This window comes from Camponotus vicinus, unplaced genomic scaffold, assembly GCF_025532165.1.
Source record: "Camponotus vicinus isolate PSW18456_S1 unplaced genomic scaffold, iyCamVici1.0 SCAF_10, whole genome shotgun sequence".
Classification (NCBI taxonomy): Eukaryota; Metazoa; Arthropoda; class Insecta; order Hymenoptera; family Formicidae; genus Camponotus; species Camponotus vicinus.
The window spans coordinates 1,758,257-1,779,151 of NW_028141946.1; the positions used below are offsets into that span (position 1 = coordinate 1,758,257).

Genomic DNA, 20,895 nt, shown 5'->3' on the forward strand with positions numbered 1-20,895 from the left:
TCCCCACCCTCCCGTGGCCGCTATCTCTCGACGTCCTCTCTCTCTCCATCGTCACTTAGCGAGTGTACCGCGGTATCGGTGACTGCTTGGCGGACCCTAGCACCGGACCCTAGCCCGCTTGCCTGGGTTTCGGCCGATCGGTACGGCGACGGTAGCCGTGCGATTCGGCACGGTGTTCTCCGTCGATCGTTCGGACTATCGATCAAACGTCGTCGCGACTACGTGTGACAGTGGTGATCTGTGTCCTGGTTGTTCCCGTCGAGATCGCGGCTCCGCGATCTGCCGTACGTCGATCGCGAGTATGCAGTGTCATGTCCGTGCCGTTCGAGAATCCACTTCCCGTTGGCACCGAGGTTAAACATTAATGCCGCACGAGACGAGTTATTTCGGGTAGTTCGGAGATGAGCACGGATATGTAATTTACGATAATGTACCGTGGTGAATGCCATAGTGTGCAGTGAATATGTGGTAAACAGTTGGTATTTGCTTCGTCAATCGATGTGCATGAGTCAGGCTCGAGCGATAACACGAGTAAATAATAAGTGTTTCGATTAAGAAAGAGCGATGCTGAAGAAGAAGACGGATAAAACAGAAAAGTGATCGGTTCTGCATCGTTAGAATAGAGAATGAGTAGAACCTTGTATCGTACACTAATCATTATATACGAAAAAAAAAAGATAATAAGCTATCATAATCAGATTCATGCTCCTTTTAATCTTCTCGTCTAAACAAATTTCTGTAATTGTTATAATAACGCGACGCGTTTTGACATAAACACATAGTACATGCCCAAAGTTGAAAAATAGACGAAAGTTAAACAGTGAAACATTTCTCGAGCCAGTTTCGGTGAATGGTGCGTTCTTCCAGATCCATAAGAGATTATACTGAAGACGATTTATTGCAATTAGCGATAAATTGTCCCCTGGTTATCACGTTTGTCATCTCGGAAGATCGAAGCAAACCGATGCAAGTGCAAGTTAGTGCGTCCTATGCGCAGTAAGCAACAAGCGTTGGCACACCTCGAAGAAGATTTGCGCCAATCGCAGTTGCCCAACTCCAGCAATCTGCAGCTCGGCAATCATCTTCAAAATTTGGTCCACGCAAGCAAAGAGCTCTCGACCGTGAAGACGAGGCCGACGACACCCGTCCTGGCGAACGACGGAGGGGGCGGCTTCTGGCTGGCCACAGTGGCCGCGGGGGCGAGTACCCCAGCCGGGCTGCCCCCGCACGGGACCCATCATCCAGCCATGGACCCGACATGCGGATCCGCCGAAACCGGCTTTATCAACAGCCAGCCCTCCATGGCCGAATTTATGACGGCATTGCCGCAATTAGCCGGGGACAGCAGCCTACAACATTCACCGGGGACCGGTGGATCCATCAGTCCTGGCGCTCATCATCCCGCATACCACACTATGATGGATCCCCATGGTGTCGCTGACCCTTCAGGTGTCAATGTTCCTGAATATCCTTGGATGAAGGAGAAGAAAACCACTAGGAAGAGTAACCAGCAGGGTAAGTCTCTCATCGAGGAGAGTCGTTTTGTCTCGCCTCGATCATTACCTGAATACAGACAAAAAAGCTTTTCAACATCACGAGAAATTTTTCAATACCTGAATATAAAAATAAAGAAATATCTCTGCAAACCAAAACACTGAATAAAATAAAACGTATATTAATGATTATAATATTATATAATTATAAAAAACATACAATACATATTATGTCTCTTATTAATAATCAATAATTGAAATAAAATATCTCCCATGTGCTTTTAAATCTTCTTTAAATCTGTGAAGGATGAATAATTAATTAATCGGAGATTAAATTGAATTTTTTCAATAAGTTATATAACTAAAAGTCGTATCGGCGTAAAATCTTGTGGAAAATTAATCGCTCACGCGTCATTTTTATCGAGATTCATGTTGGACACAATTACATTAGAAATTTGTCACAGATGTAAAGTGACAAACATGAAAGTCAATTAATGGTGGCTGTTAGGATTTGGCGCGCCGTTTACAGCATTAGGAGTCTATTGGCTTCTCGCCGCCACATTGTGGCTCGCCACGGGGTGCCTACTATCCGACGGCTAATGACAGTTCCAAGCCTCTCCTTTCCTACCAGTAGTAACTGCTGCACATCTGGAATGCATAATAGGCTAAAACCACACATTTCCGGATATTTGCAAATATTGGAGAGCAAATTGTGATGTATCGTCTCTTCGTCGAACAACAAAGCATTTAGACTTTTCGACCGAAATGCAGCTAAACAAAACTGCATTTCATAATTCATACGACTCATTTATATTGTGTGTGCTCGCGCGTAATTTATGGTACGTTGTATAATTTACGAAGTTAATGTTTCGTGTATTAAGATATATATACTTTATTATCGCGCGCCCTTTATACACGTAAAAATTCGCTGAGATTTTGCACAATACGACAAGTTCTGCGAATTACCTCCGCTACGTTAAGTCAGAGAGATATATGCGAGCATTCTCGTTTCTTCAATAATTTGTGTCGGCTATCGAGAGCCAATGAATCTGCGGAGAGATTCGCGGTACAAATTTATCGGTCCTCGATAGCCCCCGCAATAGCCAACAAGTTGTTGGAAAACGAGTGGCCGCAAATATTTTTCCGACTCAACGTAGCGAAGATAACTGTCGCGAAACTTCCAGTAGATAACTCGTACTCCTCTTTTCATGTATAATAAACGCAACAAAATAAAGGGAAAATATATTTTTAAGGTGCGTTAATTTTACACGTGAAAATTGCATGACACTCGGTTCATCAACACTCGCACGTATGATAGTACACGAAGGGTCGGTTAACTTTATGGGCCACTAGAACCCGCCAAACGTCCGGTAATCCTACGTCTTGGTCCATTTATCTATCCCCCAGTTTCTCTTTCTTTCTCACGTTGATCTCGCGTCTACAACGGCGATTTAACGTCGCGCCAGCTCCAAAACGCGGTCGGACCGTCCGCAGGACACGTCGGAAGATTAAGTGTTTGGCACGGAGGTTAACCAGCCTCTGGCCAGGCGGTAACACGCGGAATCATCTGTAAATTGAGCCCTGGACTAGCGGGAGAGAGCGTCGGGACGGCCATAACTCACATGGGGTGCCGCCACCGACGCCTCGTACACGTCGGCTCTTTGCTTTCAACTACCGTGTTATCCCTTATCGTGGGCTGCCTCGGTCATCTCTTTGTGATTTGCGAGCCTATCGTACCTCTTTATAATTATATTCTTGGGAGCGAATGAAAAAAATTGCTCTACTGAAACTTAAATCTGATTATTTAGAAATGCATATGGACGATTTAAATATTTGCGTCTCTTGTGAAATATTATTAAAATGCGATATTTGTTGTTAAATGCAATATTGTAATATAATTACGGAAATTTTCCATCTCAGCTTTAGTTTGATGAACTCGTGTTATCTCGTTGAAATTATTTCTTCTTTATTCCAAGCTGACATTCGTAAATTGTAATAAATTATAATCAATCGGAATATTAAACTCATTATCCCGTTATTACGGATTTTAATCGTCGAATTCATACCAGGATGAATTTTCGCACGCGGAGTTATCTCCTCCGCCGATGAACGGTATGTGTCCTACGAAACCTTAAGTAACATCTCGTCTTTCCGTATGTGTCACCATACTGCGCGTATTAAATTTCAATCTGTTACATCTACGTGCCCTCCAGCTGAGATGTTTTAGTTCGGGGACGCCGCGGATGGGACGATGAACGAGGACGAGGTCTGATTAGTTGAGTTATTTGCCAGGAGAAGAGGCGCGACACCGATGCTTCCATGCTTCGTCGGTAATTCTTGCTGGATACCTTTTCTACAAAAAAGCCACGAATCTACGAGTGTTTTTCCCGACGCCTTGTTCCAGGCGTCTCATCAGTCACGTCGCTGGGTGCCAAAGCGGAGGCGTCAGCCCAGCAGACTCCTCCAAGACGCCGATGTGTCAATTAATCCCTGCATCCCTCGGGATAGGACTAGGCTAGAAGCTGGATTATCATCATCTCCTCTCTCGTCGCTATCTTCCGCTATATCCTCCGTCTTACACCCTCCTGCGGGACGGCCATTTTCATGGCCGAACTGCTTCTTACTAAACTACTGTCTCGGGCTACGTTTCCGTCATTAATTAATATAGCGGTGATACTTGACGCCGTTAATAGCTTAGCCCGACTCGCTTGCAAATTTGCCAAATAAAATTATCGTAGCTTTATAATCCATACGAACGGAGTTGAAAATAAAACGGTCGCATAAAAGCGAAGGGTTTCTTTAGAGGAGAGCCTACGGCAAGACACAAATAAGCGGAGCGATGCTGAGGGGGATGGCGTAAAGGCTCGATAACGAAAGAAGGGTGGAAGGAATTGACTATACTCGGCGATTCCATGATATAGGTGATTGAGCGAGCGGGACTTTACCCTCCGGGGAAGAGCGCAGTACGAAAGGAACGGAGCATCTAATTTAAAGATTCATTGGCGAGTAAATCCTTGCAGAATTAGAGATAACTCTCCTAGAAAATCCCAGCTACTATGATACTCCGCAGCCCGCTGTCGCCGCGGTTACTCGTGGAAAGAAAAAGAGTCTTAAGGCGACGATATCCATGAAAACGAATTCAATGTACGATAAGGTGCGGTGGAAAAAAAAGAATCTTCTCGATATCCACCGATATAAATGATTAATTTATAATGTGGTCTCATCACTTGAAAATATTGCGAAAAAATCTGATTATTAACTGCTAAGTATTTATCATCAGTTTATGTCGATATACTTATTCATATTGATATAAAAAGGCGCATTGTTACAATGATTGCGCAATAACATCTCATCAATCTTTTGCTAAAAAAGTATCATTTAAATCTATCAATGAATTTGCCATAGATTAAAGAAAACGTGACACATCTAGAACTTATGCACTGTCAAATATTTTCAAACACGTACACAGGTATTATATAATCGTCATTATATTAAAGTAACGTTAGCGGCAGTTAATAGAGGCACGAAATGACTATAAATATTCGACACGGTGCTTGTCTGGACCTGGCAAAACGAATTATGGAGAAGAAGAAACGCGTAGTTCTCTCTTTCGCAGTTCGTATACAGTTTTCCCAGCTCGTTGGCGCAAACATCTGGAGGAATAACGCCGCATAAAATATTCCAAATTATCCCCCAAAACCGACCAAGAGTACGACACTTTGCAGCTGCAGGGGGTTTCGAAGCAGCGAAACGCGAGTGGTTTCACCGAGAGATGAAATAATAAACACGCTATAACAAATTGATAATCGGAGATCCCATAATCGTACGCATGTTTGGTCCCGGAATCTGTAGCCCGACACTAAAAGAAGTTTCCACGCTCGTTGTTACGTCAAATGGACCGCTATAAAAGCGTGGGGTTCGTACCGCTATGTTCCCTCTTTCTCTCTTTCTTTCTCGCTCCTTCTCGTTCCTGTGGCAAGATTATATCGAAGTAGATCGTGAGCGAGATCTCTGATTTTCGGGGGCGAAAAGAGAAATTCTTGTTTATGATCCCGACGTGCACGATAGAAAAAATGAAAATAAATGAAAATAAATAAAAATAATCTACCTATTATTAAAACCATTAATAAAACCGTAATAGATGTATATGTTTAGAAATATGTATGATAAATATATGATCAGACACATAATGCGAGCCAATCGTATCGAGGATACTTGTATAAAGAAAGTGAAACAGTCGCGATTTTCCGCGGCGATAATAATTTTATGCAAATGTTCGAAGTTGATGCTCTCTGGAATGGCGACGATATCGTCAGATAGACATCTCTCGCCATACTTTTCGTATCTTCCCCTTTCTGGCGGGGAATAAAAGACGCGTTGTGGGGATTCCTATATCTGTTCTTCTACACTCGTAAAAGGAAAGTAGGTGTAAAAATTTGCAGAAAAAACGCGATAACATATGCCGATGGGTTAACCATAAACGATCGTAAAAAGAAACACTTATTTCTTATTTAAGCGTGATAGCAAGTCAACGATAATTTTAATTATCGTATGTGCAGCTCGACAGTGCAGAAAATTAACTCGTATTTTTTTAATCACATTAGTTGGAAGTGAAGCCTGCTTTCACTAAGTTTCTCCGGTTTTACGTGATATCTTATATTTTTTCTAAACAATCCTCGCGTTTTTGCCTCATAATCTTCATATATATAAAATGTATTTATTTAAGCAAAGTGTATAGAAATTTTTATTGAATATCTGGAGATAAAATATGCTCTAAAATTTTGTTTCATACAAGCACAGATAGATTCACTTCGCAGTCTAATAAATTGCCAGACTGTTTATAAATGGTTTAAATATTAGCAGGTTCCACGACTCCGAGATGCGAGTGAGAATTTGAAAGGCACTTGAGGCGATGGAAGAGAGGGATGGTTAACAGATGATGAGAGCAATGATGGATGGAGACGTTGACAAGTCACGAACTCCACGTGACAATGGGAATCAAAAATTATTATCTAGTTATCTGCACTACTCTCTTTGGATTTTAATATGATTCTAGAGAAATTCTGTATAATAATATATATAATAATATTTACGTGCGTTTCAACAAGAAATAGTTTTTCAGTCTTAGTCTGATATCTCTTAAGCAATACAAATAAACTGTATCGTAATCATGATAAATTATCTACAGCCGTGACTTTCGCAAGCCATTAGATACTTCCTATCGCGAATTCGTAGATCTGGAGATAGGTGACCCGGGGCAGTTGCCATATTCTTTTTGTCACTGCCATCCCGGAAGAGATCTCACCCCCCTGCGTCCGTGCTTTATATTAAAAATGAACTGTCGCTTCCACTGACGACATGGACGGGTATTTGACTGTACTACCGCTTTTATTTGATAAATCGCGCCGCGACCTCCTCTCTCGGTCATCTGAATTTCTAATGCATTATTTTTCCCGGTCGGAACCATCCGCCTGGCTACGTCGAGTCGCGAGGGTGAATCGCGACCGCGCCAGACGGGGATGGCGGGCGGCTGGAAGAGCGATTAAGGATAAAGCGGTGGAAAAGAGCGATCGGGGATAGCGGCGCAAGAATATCTCGAAGACGCCTGCTTTCTAGTAAGCGCGACGATTACTATTAACATTTATCGAGTATCACGTAATCGCTGAGAGAAAGCGATGGACTATTTCGACCATTCGCTTGGCACGCTTCACGTCTGATTGGAGTTTCGCCAACGTAAGGACCTTCTTTTGCTAGAAAAAGGGAGATCAACAAGTTCGCGCAACCATTTTAACATTTCATAACACGTAATGCACTGTCTTCAATGCTACCTCTCATATTTCTCCGAGATTCGCTGCGGTCCACTTGGATATTTCACTGTACTTTCTAAACGATTAATCAACTTCTGAAATAAAACTTCAAAAAAAAAATATATATATTAATTTATTTTACATCAGAATGTAAGATTGAGTTTGATAAAAGTATGAATGGCTGATATTATATTATTTTAATTTTATGCATATATATACACGCGGGTATAAAGTAATTTAGAAAACGCTCTGTGCTTCCTTCCTACCTGTTAGCCCCCTCTTCTTCCTGGAGTGGATCAACCAAAACCTGTTGCCTGTAATGGGCCTCACAGAGCGATAAAAAGTTTTCAACTCTACAGGAGCAAAAGCTTACATTTCTTCTTCGCCGACAGTTTAGCTTCATAATGCAAAGTCGCGAGTCATTCGGTGATCAAAGTGCCGCTCTCTCTCTCTCTCTCTCTCTTTCTCTGTCTCTTTCTGTTGGAGTGGGTACGCTTTCAAAAGCCATTCTGACGTTTCTTTGAGTGGCCATCGGACGTAACATCAGGACATTGACACAAGGAAGCACCGTTTTGCGAGACACAAGAGACGGTAGGACCACAGCGGTGGTATGACACGTCTTTTCTATTCGTTTTAACGACGGAGAATTGCATCCTCTTCGGATGAGTAAACTCTCCTCTGAATCATCGGACCTTAATCTATAATTTAGCAATTTCAACAGAGCGTGTTTAAAGTTATCAACGACAGGTTACGCTATTCATCGCGAGAGATACAAATCGTGTCTCGCAGCGAATTTCGGATTCTTTAATCGTCAAAAAATAAGACGCAATTATTGTAACCCGAAAGAAATACCTCGTGGCTTACTACTCGACGCATTCACACGCTTATTAATACGAAGAATTGCATTAAATTCGATTGCGAATCGCTTTAGACTCGGATTATTCGAAATTTTTTTTGTAAAAAATTCGCCGTTCCGAGAGTAAATATCGCATTAACACAGATTTAAAATTAACTTTGCGGCAATCACGCGGACGTTTACAACCATCGTGGACTAAGTACTTTAGGGTACATTAGCCCCGAGAGCAATGGAGAGCTCACCCTACCCTATCGTCTTTTCTTTCGCGAAGACAACGCACAGTTACGCTAGGGTGGACGCTGTAGGTCTAACGGAAAGAGAGAACAGGAGAAAGAGAGTGAATAGGGAAGAAGGACGGAGGGGAAATCGTCGGAAGGGAGCGGAGCTGTCTGGAGTAATTAGCTAGCCAGGCCAGGCCAATATCGCGCTGAAAGATTTTCAAATCCCCGTCGTCGAGTCGGATCCGGTCGCGACGGGAAAATCCAGCCCATGCCACTCTGTTTATAAAATGTCAGGACGCCAATAAAAAGTCATGCTACATCAAACATCAATAAAAAAGAGAGAGGAAGAGAAAGAGAGAGGAAGAGAAAGAGAAAGAGAGAGAGTACATTTATTATCAACTCTCACGATATAGAAAATTTATTATCAACTCTCACAATTACCAGTAAATAATTTCGGCTTCTAGTATCATTTTGGATGACTGTGTGCGAGGGTGTCGTACAAAAAATAAGAAAATCACCTCTTGGGGTATTTTTAATGTTTTTGGAAAAGGGTAGTTTTTTTCTTGAGGAGAGAGAGACATATAAGATTACAATATCTACTTTCTTATATAATTCTGTTGATATAAAAATATGAAAATGTGTAAATCGTGATCGAGATGTCTCAAATTTTCTATACATATACATGAAGAAAAGAAATCTTGTTGTCGCTGTGTGAAATTTTTTCATAAAAAATATGCAATAATAATTTTCTCCATCACGACTAATTATTTAATATTACATAATATATCACATATTATGTAATATTAAATAATTTATGTCAAAAAATTTTCCTTCCAAAATTTTTGCTTTCTCATTATTATATAATTTAATGTTTTTGATCTATCAACTTGAATGATGAATTAAAATCCTATACCTAACAAAATATTCCACCTTTGTTCCCACATGTCAAATGCCTCGAGACAGATGTGTCGCATTCTTATTTTCCTATTAATAAACGAAAACTGCACATTTGTATCCGCAGAAAGGCCGAATAGAATCCTCAGACTTGGCAAGATAATGGAAAGAACAATTCCGGAGAATTGGATGTTAGTGCTCAGCTTCAATCGATTGTCAGGATGACAGTCCAAGCATGACTCGCGAATTCGTAGGAAACCTCCCGCGCGAAACTCTGTACAACGCTGGACGTGGCTGACCAGCCGGCCGACTGACGGACGGCTGACTGCCTTTCTGATTGATGATCGCTACTGGACTCTCCGCCGCCATGCATACCCTACCAACACATCCTCGCGCCGTCCTTCACGGGCGTCCACCATCCCCCGAGCGCAGCGCGAGTGCCCCAGCCTTCACCCTCTTCGTTCGCTTTGAACGCGTCGACTCATTCCCAGAATCGCGCCTCTACCATAATCTCTTTACACCGCTTGAATAACACCTTGTTCTCGAGCCGAGAATTCGCTCTGGAGAGTCGCGAATCTCGATAAATCTTAGCTCGAGCTTTGGCACACGAAGGAAAGCAGCTACCTCAGACAGCCAAAACGTACCGTCTAGATTTCAAAAATATTCCTAGAAAATTATCAACACTGTGACTTGACAGTTTTATTTGTTAAATATATAATTAATCCTTATATCAATTTTTTATACAAGACAAATTAAATTGTATCTTATTGTAATTTTTAATTGAAAAAATAAAAACTAATATCAGAAATTGATGAGATTGCACCGTCTTTTATTGATTGTTCGCACGAAAAGATACTTTAGGATAAAATTGATGATTGGATTTTGAACTATAATAGGCTGTAGGAGGGCTGTGAGACAGCAGATGATTCCAAAGTGATGAAAGTGACTAAACATAATATTGCTCTTTCGATTCGCGCGTTTATCAAATTAGAGTTTAACTTTTTACACACATTTTTTTAAATAAAATACTACTAAATAATACTAATAGCAAGCGCAGCTAATACGACTCCAAAAAAAATTATAATTGAAAATATTTATTTATTCATGATAAATAATGATATGCATAATATTTATATTACATTGATAAAACGTGATTTATTACAAAAACAAAAAAAATAAGAAAATCCCGGAAATACGTGGTCGATTGTGCGACAAAAAGCGCATCCGTACTATTTAACTCTTAATCGAACAGAATTCGCGTATGGATGACCCGACACGACCGGCGGAGGAGCAGTTACAAGTGAATGGATCCATCCCCTCGTACTCCCGTAGCATTTCCCTCCCTCCCTCCTATCGCCGTGTAGCCCACTTCCTTTCATTGGGAGCAATATTTCTTTTCGCGAGTCCCCTCGTAGGGCCTTTATCTAACAAGGAGCAAATCATTTCCCTATTATTTGCTCGCTATCGCACTCTCGCTCTTCCAGACTTCCTCTTCTGGATTCGTTTTACTCGACCGAGTGTTCGAGCTCTTTATCCTTCTCGCCCTCCCGCCCCCGCTTCTGCTCTCCTCCACTTGTCGTTGCGTTTTCCGCCGTCGCTATATCTCTTGGAGACCATCCAAACCCTATCCATTGTGGTGCTTTCGCTCTTCGCGCTACTTATTTCGGAGCTTCATTTCATATTTTCTCATCTATTTTCGTCTCTCGTTCAAACATTCATATTATTTTAGAGAATATCATAAAATGCACAATGCTTTGTCGAATTTTATTTTGTGAAATAACATGGAGAATCTCTCGATATTGTACTGTAAAATAAATGCATCTCGAATTTTGTTATATTTATATGAAATGTCTTTTATTTCAAGAAAATACTAAATAAGGTATTGCTGGTGGAGCAGAGCTAGAAATTCATTAATCAATTCTGAAAGATAACTTTTTGTCCTCGTCGTTTCTTCCTCGACCAGAGTTTTATAAAGTTATTTAAACAAATTTAATATATTTTTTTTACAAATCTTTTAATTATATTGTGAACAATATTGTCTCCATGATATCTTCATGCAGTGTATATGTGTACATATGTGCACGTAAATATGCGTCTATTTTTCGAGCTTTGAATCAAATTCATAGATAAATCATAATTTTCTCCTTTTTAGAAAAAAGTTTTTTAAGATTTACTATACTAATGTAATAGATTTACAACCGTAATTCAATCGTAATGAAGTTGCTCTGTACGCCCTATAGAAAGTACACGAAGCTCGTAGAAGCGAATAGGTCTCAGGTTGGTGTTCGAGTCAGACTAAAGGGGTGGCCAGTGGTCGGTTTAAACAATTATCACGAGGGTTGACCGCGTGCACGAGTCGACACGGGTGGTAAATTATTACGCGCGGGGGTTGCTTAGGACGTACTGGACTTTAGAACTCTAGAGTTCAGACTACATTAGCGCGCCATTATCACTAAAGAGTAATCTCTTTCAAACGAGTCTCTCAAAAGTCGGACGTATTTAAAATATAAAAAAAAGAAATACATATAATATTCTTTAAACTTTATATTTTTTTACTCGATTCAATACATCATATATATGAGATAACAATAACTCTTTTATTCAATCATAAAATTCATGATATTTTGCCAACGATTTTTCATGATTTTTCTCTCTTAAATTACAACAAAATATTCTGCTAAATTCTTACGCATGTCGAGATCGACTATTCGCTATGTGTTACGTAAGAATCACACGGAAAGGAGCGCTCGTAAATCTGGTCGCGCTAGAGAAGACCTGTACCCCGTTCCCGTGATGAAGGGTAAGACACGCGGCGAGTGTCCTTTATAGCATTGTTAACAACTAATGTATGCGGCACGGATCTCTGAACCCTCCCGCGTTTAACATTCTTTAACATTATTATACACATGGCGCCCGTCTGAGTATCCTCCACGTATCCGTTCTCTCCCTAACCCCGTCGCCCTCCCAGCCGAGAGCCCCGGACCCTTCGTGCCCTCCGGGGCCGATTTTTGTCAGTTTTATTTAACTGCAACCACGGAATCCCTTTTCCACCCCTTTCCCGCTTTCTTTCTCCGTTCGCACCTTTTATATCTTCGAGACGAGACGCTTTCTCTCTTTCTCTCTCTCCTTAAGATGCCGGGCACGTTTTAGGACTTACGATCAGCGCCGTAATTTCGACGAACAAGTGCCGCTTACTACTTTCTGATGCGACTTTAGGAGCGCGCAACACGAGAGACACTTGGAAATAATATATCCCATAAATAATCCAACAAACGTTATAAACTCTAGATATATAATCAATAATAATTTTAGATGGAAGCTCGTTTCGAGCGATGTTTACGGTTTCCTAAAGAATGCGGAGAATGAAAAAGGAAAAAAAACATAGCGAATTAAGAGAACTCTCGCACATCGTTACCGATGCGTTCTCGTTCTGATTGTGAGATAATAGTCGCTTCTATCCTGCCGATTAATTAATCGCCACGTTCAGCGGAAATTGATAATTAAAACTGCTTTCGAAACGGTTCTTTTGGCGTTTCGCTGTAAGTCAATCACGTGATTTTGTAATTACCTGAAATGCCCGGCGTACCGGTATAACGAACGTTCTTAAGAAATTCGTGTAATTAATAATCCGCTCGTCGTGGTAAAGCGAGGAAATAAAAAATCAGAAAAGGAAACCTCGCGGTGCCGCTGGGTCGAGACTAATTAAAGGTAACTCGTAATATTAGTTAATTTATTGCCGGCTGCGTATAAACGTCACTTCCTATTGGCCGCGCGGACGGCCTGATGCATGCTTAGAACCAAACTTCCCTTTCGGTAGATGTTTTCCTCGGCTAATTCGAATAATCGGCAAGATTTCTGTTCATTCGTTACGTCAGGCGCAATAACTCATGGTAACGCGATTAATGAAGCGTATGCTCTCTCGGCTTTGTTTTGCTGCCACACACGCGGGAGGTAGGTAAAGGCAGGTAAATTTCGACGACTTACGCATTACGCATCATTTTTATTCGCGGAAAATACATACGCATCCTTCATCGAGCTACTTTACATGCTGTTATTGAAAATACTGATCCGATCTCTTCGCTCTTTGATCCCTTCACCGCCTAATACAGTCGTAATAAGACGCAATTATTCGACTTCTTGTATCGAGAATGGAAAATGTTGACGTTTAAATTTTCAATTAGAATTATTCGAATAAAATTCTAAGATTAATCCTAAAACTGCTTCGTGTTCAGATAGCTCATTTATTTATGGAAAACGACAGTAATATGTGACACTAGTTAATGATGTGGCCAAACACATTTATAAGTACGATACGTATAAACGCAGGAACTTGGAAAAGAAAACGGCGTGCACAAATTGCTCGCAGTTATCGACCATGCTCCTCTTTTCAGACGTGAGTCGAGCCAGCTGACAGACGCCTAATTACTGCGATATTGATCCGTCGAAACACATCGCGTACGATTCTTCACTCTCTCTCGAACGCGACCACGCACGAAATACGTCGCCGCCGTTAGCTAATGTTATAATGTCATCGCGTGATATTTATATTGATGTAATAATATAATTACATAATCGATATACTTTTAGATATATATTGAATTAATTTACTAACAAGTTATCAATTTATTACACATTAAAATGTGTGGAAATAAATATACAGATATATGTAATATCTATTTAAAGCAATTAATACATGTAAAAGAAATTCAAATTTAAATTCTAATAATAATGATCGTTATGTTGAATACAGATCCGAATGATAGTCACATATTACTATCGACAGTAAATAGAAAATTTATATTCCTTCATATGTATACAATTCCACGTTCTTAGGTCTATATTTATAATTAAAATTCGAGTATACCTAGGATATACTTTAGGATTCTATCGATGAGTCGGCGATTTAAATACGTAAGAAGCACTTTTCGACAACATCCAATGGTATGAAATAAAGAGAAGAAAAATAAAGAGAAAAATACGTATTCATACAAAACTATAACAACTGTACAATAATTAAAGTGAACGTGAATAATTAAAGAGAAACAAGACAAACTGGGACACGAAAAACACGACATCGCCGTGGAATTGCCGTTGTCACGTAACGAGGAAATTTTTTCAAAGTATCCGGTCAGAATATCAAGGAGATACGAGATTTACGAAGCGGGCAGAGGAGGGGTTGCGGAAGATGAAAGAAGTAGAGGGGCTAGCTCTCTTGTTTTCTGTCGCGACGGTTTACGTGGACGTTGGGGTAAGCCGCGAAGGATTTAAAATTTGTAAAGATTAAAATAAACTTTTTATCCGGCTGCGCGACTTCTCGGTCCCCAGAGAAGGCGGAGGGAGTTCGGAGACGAACGGCGGCAGACAAGAAGCTTGCTCCGGGACAAGAAGCTCCGGGAAGAGCTCGGGAAAAAGGCGGCCGTAACGCGAATGGAGGATGTAATGAGAATCTCTCAACTCGAACCATAATTCAAAAAATTGTTGAAGGATTCCACGTTCCACGCGCGCGCAAATTGTCGTGAAATTAGTTTCGAATTCGTTCCTCGGGGAGAGAGAGAAAGAGAGAGAGAGAGAGAAAGAGAGAGAGAAACCGTTCGCTGAACGCGATGGAAATGTCCTTAAATATTTACGACGACAAAACTAAAATACTAACGTGTAAAATTATTACTAATGTCCATTTCATTATTCTTCCCGTTTGCACATGCGCCCTTCTTTACTATGCATACATATCCCTCGAGAATCTTAATATCCTCGCTAGCTTAACGGAATTCAGCGCGCACGTATAGTTCCGATTTATTTTTATCTTCAATTTAGCCACGTGGTGAAGAGCCGGAGGTAATTGATGCGGGAAAATCAGGAACCGTTATGTATTTTAATCATCGCTGGATTATTTTAATCACATTAGTGTTCGAACGTCGGGGCACACCGACATCTAGTTACGAAAAGGTGCGCTCACAAAATCAATCCCGCGTCTAATGGAAAGATGGCTTTTCATCCTCCCTTCCCTCTGGAGACCACTCCCGTTTCGCCCTTTAACTTTGAGTATCACTGCTCTCTTTTGCGGCCGCTCTCTCTTTCCGACACGATGCTATAATTTTCAAGATTTTTTGAACACTACCACTTTTTCGCGACGCATATCGTATCAGGAGTTGCGCTCAACTTATAATCAGGCTTCGTCGCATTCGGAGCAAATGTCCGCCTTGATTTTTTTTTTCAGAGATTATTATATTTGTCCTCGAATACTTGGAATATCTATAAAATTAGACATGCATGTAATACTTGACATATTAACGACGCTACAAATTATGCACTTGGACATTGATATTCAATCCGCGAGTTAAGATAATGAAGATATGCGCGTTGGAAATCGGTTTCTTTCGTTATATAACTCGTTATTTAAATTGCATGTGAGACTAGTAATTATAGAGGAAGAAATCACACGTTCAACGGCAAAATACTCAACGCGAGTTGTACGGCACAGTCTTGGAATATATGCGCGAATATAATTGCGGAATTAACCCCGGCCAATTGCGAACCGCGGAGTAAAATACCAGTTGCCTTGGTTGTGTTAGACGACCGCACTTATATATCTTATCGCGTGATTGCTGAGGCTTGTATCGCAGCCGAGCACATGCTAAACAGAGATTTGTTACAATTAAAAACGAGACGCTGTCCTTTTCTTCCTACAATTATACATATATTCGCGAAATAAGTATCGAACGAAATTGTCATAAATATAGCATATCGCGTATACTGGATCATGTCTAATCGACGTTGGCTTCCAAGGCAAACGACGATGGTTGTCACGAAGTGTCGCGCTCGAGTCTCTTTATTATGAAATAACAACTATAGAGAGTGCCATCAGATAAAGATATCATTAATCAAAGATCGTATCCCACCAATTATGACTCATGCTACTGCAACTTTTGCGAACATCAATTTTTGAACGCCAGGCCTCGCACCTTTGTAACATAATCTTTTATCGCGAATCAACGGTGAGGCTAAACCCGGCGCTCGTACGTGCGTCGATGGTGCACGAACAAGTTCGAATGTGTGCACCACCCGTCGCACCGGCCCGATGATTGCAGGTTGCATCGGCACGCCTTCTGACGTACATTCAGCCAGTCTGAACCACGCATATACGCGCGTCTTGCCTTTCTTTCACCGCGGGAGAGATCCCTACGTCCAATTTTCTTGCACGAAGGGCCGCTCGCCGTCGCGCCCACCATAATCACAGGTTGGCGAACCTGTGCACGGCCGCAACATGGCCGCCGCGGTCGGTGCTGAGCACCGATGTTGCCGTGTCTTCGGCAGCAATGGCACCAGCACCGAGCCAACACCAGCACCGAGTCGGATCACCAGCACCGAGCCAGCCAGCGCGCGGCTCGCGGTGTTGCCAGCAACTTTTTTCGAACACGCAAATCTTCGTGCCGCTTTTATATCTTTTTCCTACCATCATCCCGTTCTTCCGTTCTTGTATTTCTATCCTTTTTTTTATTCTTCCTCTCCTTTCCTCCCTCCTCCTTCCCCTCCCGCCTTCCCCAGCCGCCTTTTCTTCTTGTCCGCTGTACAACGCCAGCTAGCTCGGCGACTCCTCTCTTTTTCCGTCATTACAACAAGATGACTATATAAAAAGTTATGCTAATATCTCTCGAGTGCTATTATGCCAGGCAAGAACTCTCTCTAAGTCGAACAGATACAGACATACGGTCACGAGTCAAAGTAAACAAATATATCGTGATAAACAAATATGATCGTGTTACATAACGAGAAAAAAGAATTATTGTTAATTCTTTAATTCTTTAATTATTTAATTATTAATTATTTCAAATTCAAATATCAATGGCTCAAATTGGGGGGCAGAATCAATGTCCTAAATGGTCGTAGTACAAGAATCAATTCCTTGGGACAATAGCCCTATCAGCAAGCGAGATAGCCACTTGAACGAAGCGATGGGGGTTCCAGCCGAACTGGAACAAGGAAGGTACGAAATATTTTGCGGCCGTGTGGTCGGCCGCGGTTCTTGTTTTGCTCACTGTTAATTGATTATAGCTCGTATCCAGCGCAGAGCCCGCAACCCCCGACAGCCCACCAAAACCAAAGCTGCCCGAGAGAGCCCTTCCTGCCAGCCATTCCACTTCGACTCCCTTCATTCTGGTTCTCGGTGCGTTTAGTTTTGTTCGTTGCCCCATCCCTCCTCCTCACCTTGCGGCCGGGTTCGTACTACGTCTTGCTGTAAATCTGTAATGAGCCACAGTTTATGCCGATTCCACGCTTTCGAGTCTTCTCTCCCCCTCACTTATCCCGCCACAAATTACCCAATGGCGCATTAAATACCTACTTTATTCTTGCGCGATGAATAATTCTTCCGTCGCTTCAAACAAGCGCGGAACATTATGACGTAAATTTTTATTAGTATCGCTTCTTTTCAATATTGATTAAATCTAAATTCGCAAAACGAAAATTTTATTTCTTCAATTCAGTTGGAATATTGAATTTTTTCAAGAAAGTTATGTATGAAATTTGATTTGTTTATCACAAATATTATTTATAAAGGAATACACGTGTTGAAAAGAGCACGCGATGTATTTGATACATTTTGAAATTAAATATGATCTGCAATCATAAAAGTTTCGAGGCGGTTCACAAGCCTAAGACTCGATATCATTTTTAATAAGATGTCAAGAGATTGCTGTATTTTAAAGTAGATTGTTTCCCAGAATCCCAGATTTGTAACGTTCGATGCGCGGATATAAGAAACGCCCGAAGGAGTCCGAAACGATCAAAAAGTTATCGATCACGGTTACCTTCCTCACTGACCTGCCGTCTACCTGTTTCGGACACGTCAAAGCGCGGACATAGAACCGGCTGTCTTCTCGTTTGTTTCAAATTCTCGTCACTCATTTTTCATACGTTTACACCGCTGACGCCGCCGCCGCAGGTTTCTCTCGATACTAAAAGAACGAGAAAGATAGAGACAGGGAAGGAGGACAGGATGAGCAAAGGGGGCGAGATAGAGAGAGGAGAGGAAGAAGTTGGGAACGGAACGAAGAGGAATAATCGTTCTCTTCTCCGCGCCGTTCGAAGTGCTGGTTCTTTCCGCCCTTTGTTCTTCCTCTCGCAAGTTTTCTTCCTCCATGCGCGCACGCGGGGGGAAACAAAAGACAAATTACAGAGACGCCCGTCATGTGACCCTTCCCACCTGTCTATAAACGACCTGGTCCAGTCTGGAGAAAACGAGAGCGCGGCAAAGGCTGGAGGGAAATGCATGATCCGGACGACTCGGTGTCGCGTGTAAACTACTTCTGGACTTTGAGGATGCACTTTTTCCATGGCTGCTCCAACGGCCGTGCTTCTCCAAGACATGCTTCTTTATTGCTCGTTACAGTTTGACGATAATATCTACGGATTAATCATAAGTATGTGTGTGCAACGAGATAATACGAAAATTAAGAAAGCGGAGAGCATGAGAGTTTCACCAGCTGTTCGTAAACATTCCAGCATAGCGAAGAGCGGAAGAATGGAAGGGACATGGATCGGAATTGAACAATGGCTTGCGTGCGAACCGCTCTTTTCTGCTTCTATTTTCTTTAATTATGTTTCGTACGACTAAAAGTTTCTACGCAAAATACCTGTGGAAGTCAGAGTGTGTATAATAACATATTAAATAGACAGAATTTTACATTACTTATACTTTCTGATGACAAACAATATCGTTAGCTTTATCATTGTACATTGATATCTTCAAATTAAAGAGGAGCCGAAAATATTACGTTGAAGTTTACGTAACATTTAAGCGCGAAAATGCCTACAATGTTTCGATTTATATCGAAAATATAAAAAATGAATAATATTTCGTATGTTGATGTAACTTTCGTTTGATACAGTTTGTTGAAAGTTTGCATTGAGATTAACACGTGTTTTTAAAGAAGTAACGAAAAAGCATCACGTAATTAAAAGCTCACTCCTGAAGTTATATTTCGTCAAAAGAATGTATGATCGAGTGTAAACTCGTATTCGCGTCTTATACACCTACAAGAATCCGCGAAGCGACGGCTGTCAGGTTTGTCATGGACATCAGCATCTGCTCCATCGACAATTGACAAACTATTACGTTATAACAAGTCCGTTATTCTAAATTCGAATGTCGCTTTTACGCTTTTATTACTTCTTCTACTTTGTCACTTTCTCATTACTAATAAAATTGACAATTTTTTATCATCAAAATATGTTTATTATATATTAAAGTGCTTATTATAACAATAATTAAATAAGACTCTAACTGCATATATGGAATATAAGATATAGAATATATATTATAAGAAACAGAATAAATTTTGAATTATTATCAATTATTATAGTTCTGCAATTACTTTGTATCTATATCTATATTAATTTTATACATATATTAATTTTATACATATATTAATTTTATGCACATCTTGTCTCAAGTATAAAATTAACTTTCAGATATAGAATTTAAGATATTAATTTTTAAATACGTTAATATATATCGCATTTATTAATATTGGCATTAATAACAGTATATATTTATTCGTATAGACGCTATTTGTTTCTTTAAATGAAATTTATGTACATTAAAAGCTTTTTAATAATTCTTTTTATAAAATATTTTTGTAGTAGCAGTCTCAACCGGATGAACCGAATAAACGAGGCTTTCTAACAGCGTGATATACGAAAATACAGATTCTATTTTCGTGCTCTATCGTTCTCACCTCGCATACAAGATCTTGTCAGGTCGCGCTCTTCATTTTGACTAGGCCTTGACAGTTCGTCATCCGCTACATCGTCTCGCAAGAATGAGAAGCTCGCTAGCAACGCCGACACATTTTCGCGTCCGGTCTCGGCAAAAGTTTCTGTTACAAAGCAATAATGTCTGTCTAATTTAGATTAAAGAAACAGTAATATCGTAACTATTATTATTTTATTCACAAACGTGAGAAACCAATATTTGATTACTCTTAACAAGATTATTGACACTTATATAAAAAAAGCCTTTCTTTAAAAATATTTTAAATATTTAATTTATATATATATATATATATATATATATATATATATATATATATATTGGATATAATTATTTGCCACCCCAATATTGCTCTGCATTCATCGTCGGATTGAATTAAACTCCTGGAACGATTGAGCAGATACAGGGCGTGGAGTGGAGTTTGATTGACAGTTTCGTCCAACCAATCGCAAGACCGAAATGCTGATGAGGCCCACGTCAATCATGCGATACTTTCATCTCGCCACCGTCGCCCTCGCCCTGTGGAAACTCCACGTGCAGGATTTGCTAGGTTCAAAGCTTACTACATCTTCAGTCTACATCCTTCTCCCTCATCCCCGTGAATATCCTCTCTCTCTCTCTCTCTCTCCCTCTCCCTCTCTCTCTTTCTCTGTCATTCTTCCTTCTCATTCTAACCATCTCCATCACGTATCTTTTCCAACCTTTTTCAGTTACTATATCTTCTCTTTTTACCTTTCGTCGTTTTTACATCTCTTTCCCTCTGTTTCGTTCAATCATTCTCCTTCTCTTTCTCCTTTAACCCCTGACGACTCATCCTACTGTCGAACCACCCCTCAGGCACCCCACATCCGCTCGC

General features: G+C 40.7%; 1 protein-coding gene and 1 long non-coding RNA gene across 2 annotated transcripts in view; one reads left to right on the forward strand and one right to left on the reverse strand.

Moving 5' to 3' along the window:
- The window catches only part of LOC145960023 (uncharacterized), a 26,778-nt gene continuing 5,883 nt past the window's right edge, over positions 1-20,895 (forward strand). The window contains exon 1 of the mRNA XM_083079287.1: positions 1-1,515. Coding sequence (XP_082935413.1) covers positions 990-1,515 — 526 coding nt within the window. The 5' untranslated portion in view covers positions 1-989. The remainder of the gene's footprint in view (positions 1,516-20,895) is intronic.
- Positions 19,847-20,895, reverse strand: part of LOC145960029 (uncharacterized) — an 11,578-nt gene continuing 10,529 nt past the window's right edge. The window contains exon 4 of the long non-coding RNA XR_014435262.1: positions 19,847-20,145. This is a non-coding gene — a long non-coding RNA (uncharacterized LOC145960029). The remainder of the gene's footprint in view (positions 20,146-20,895) is intronic.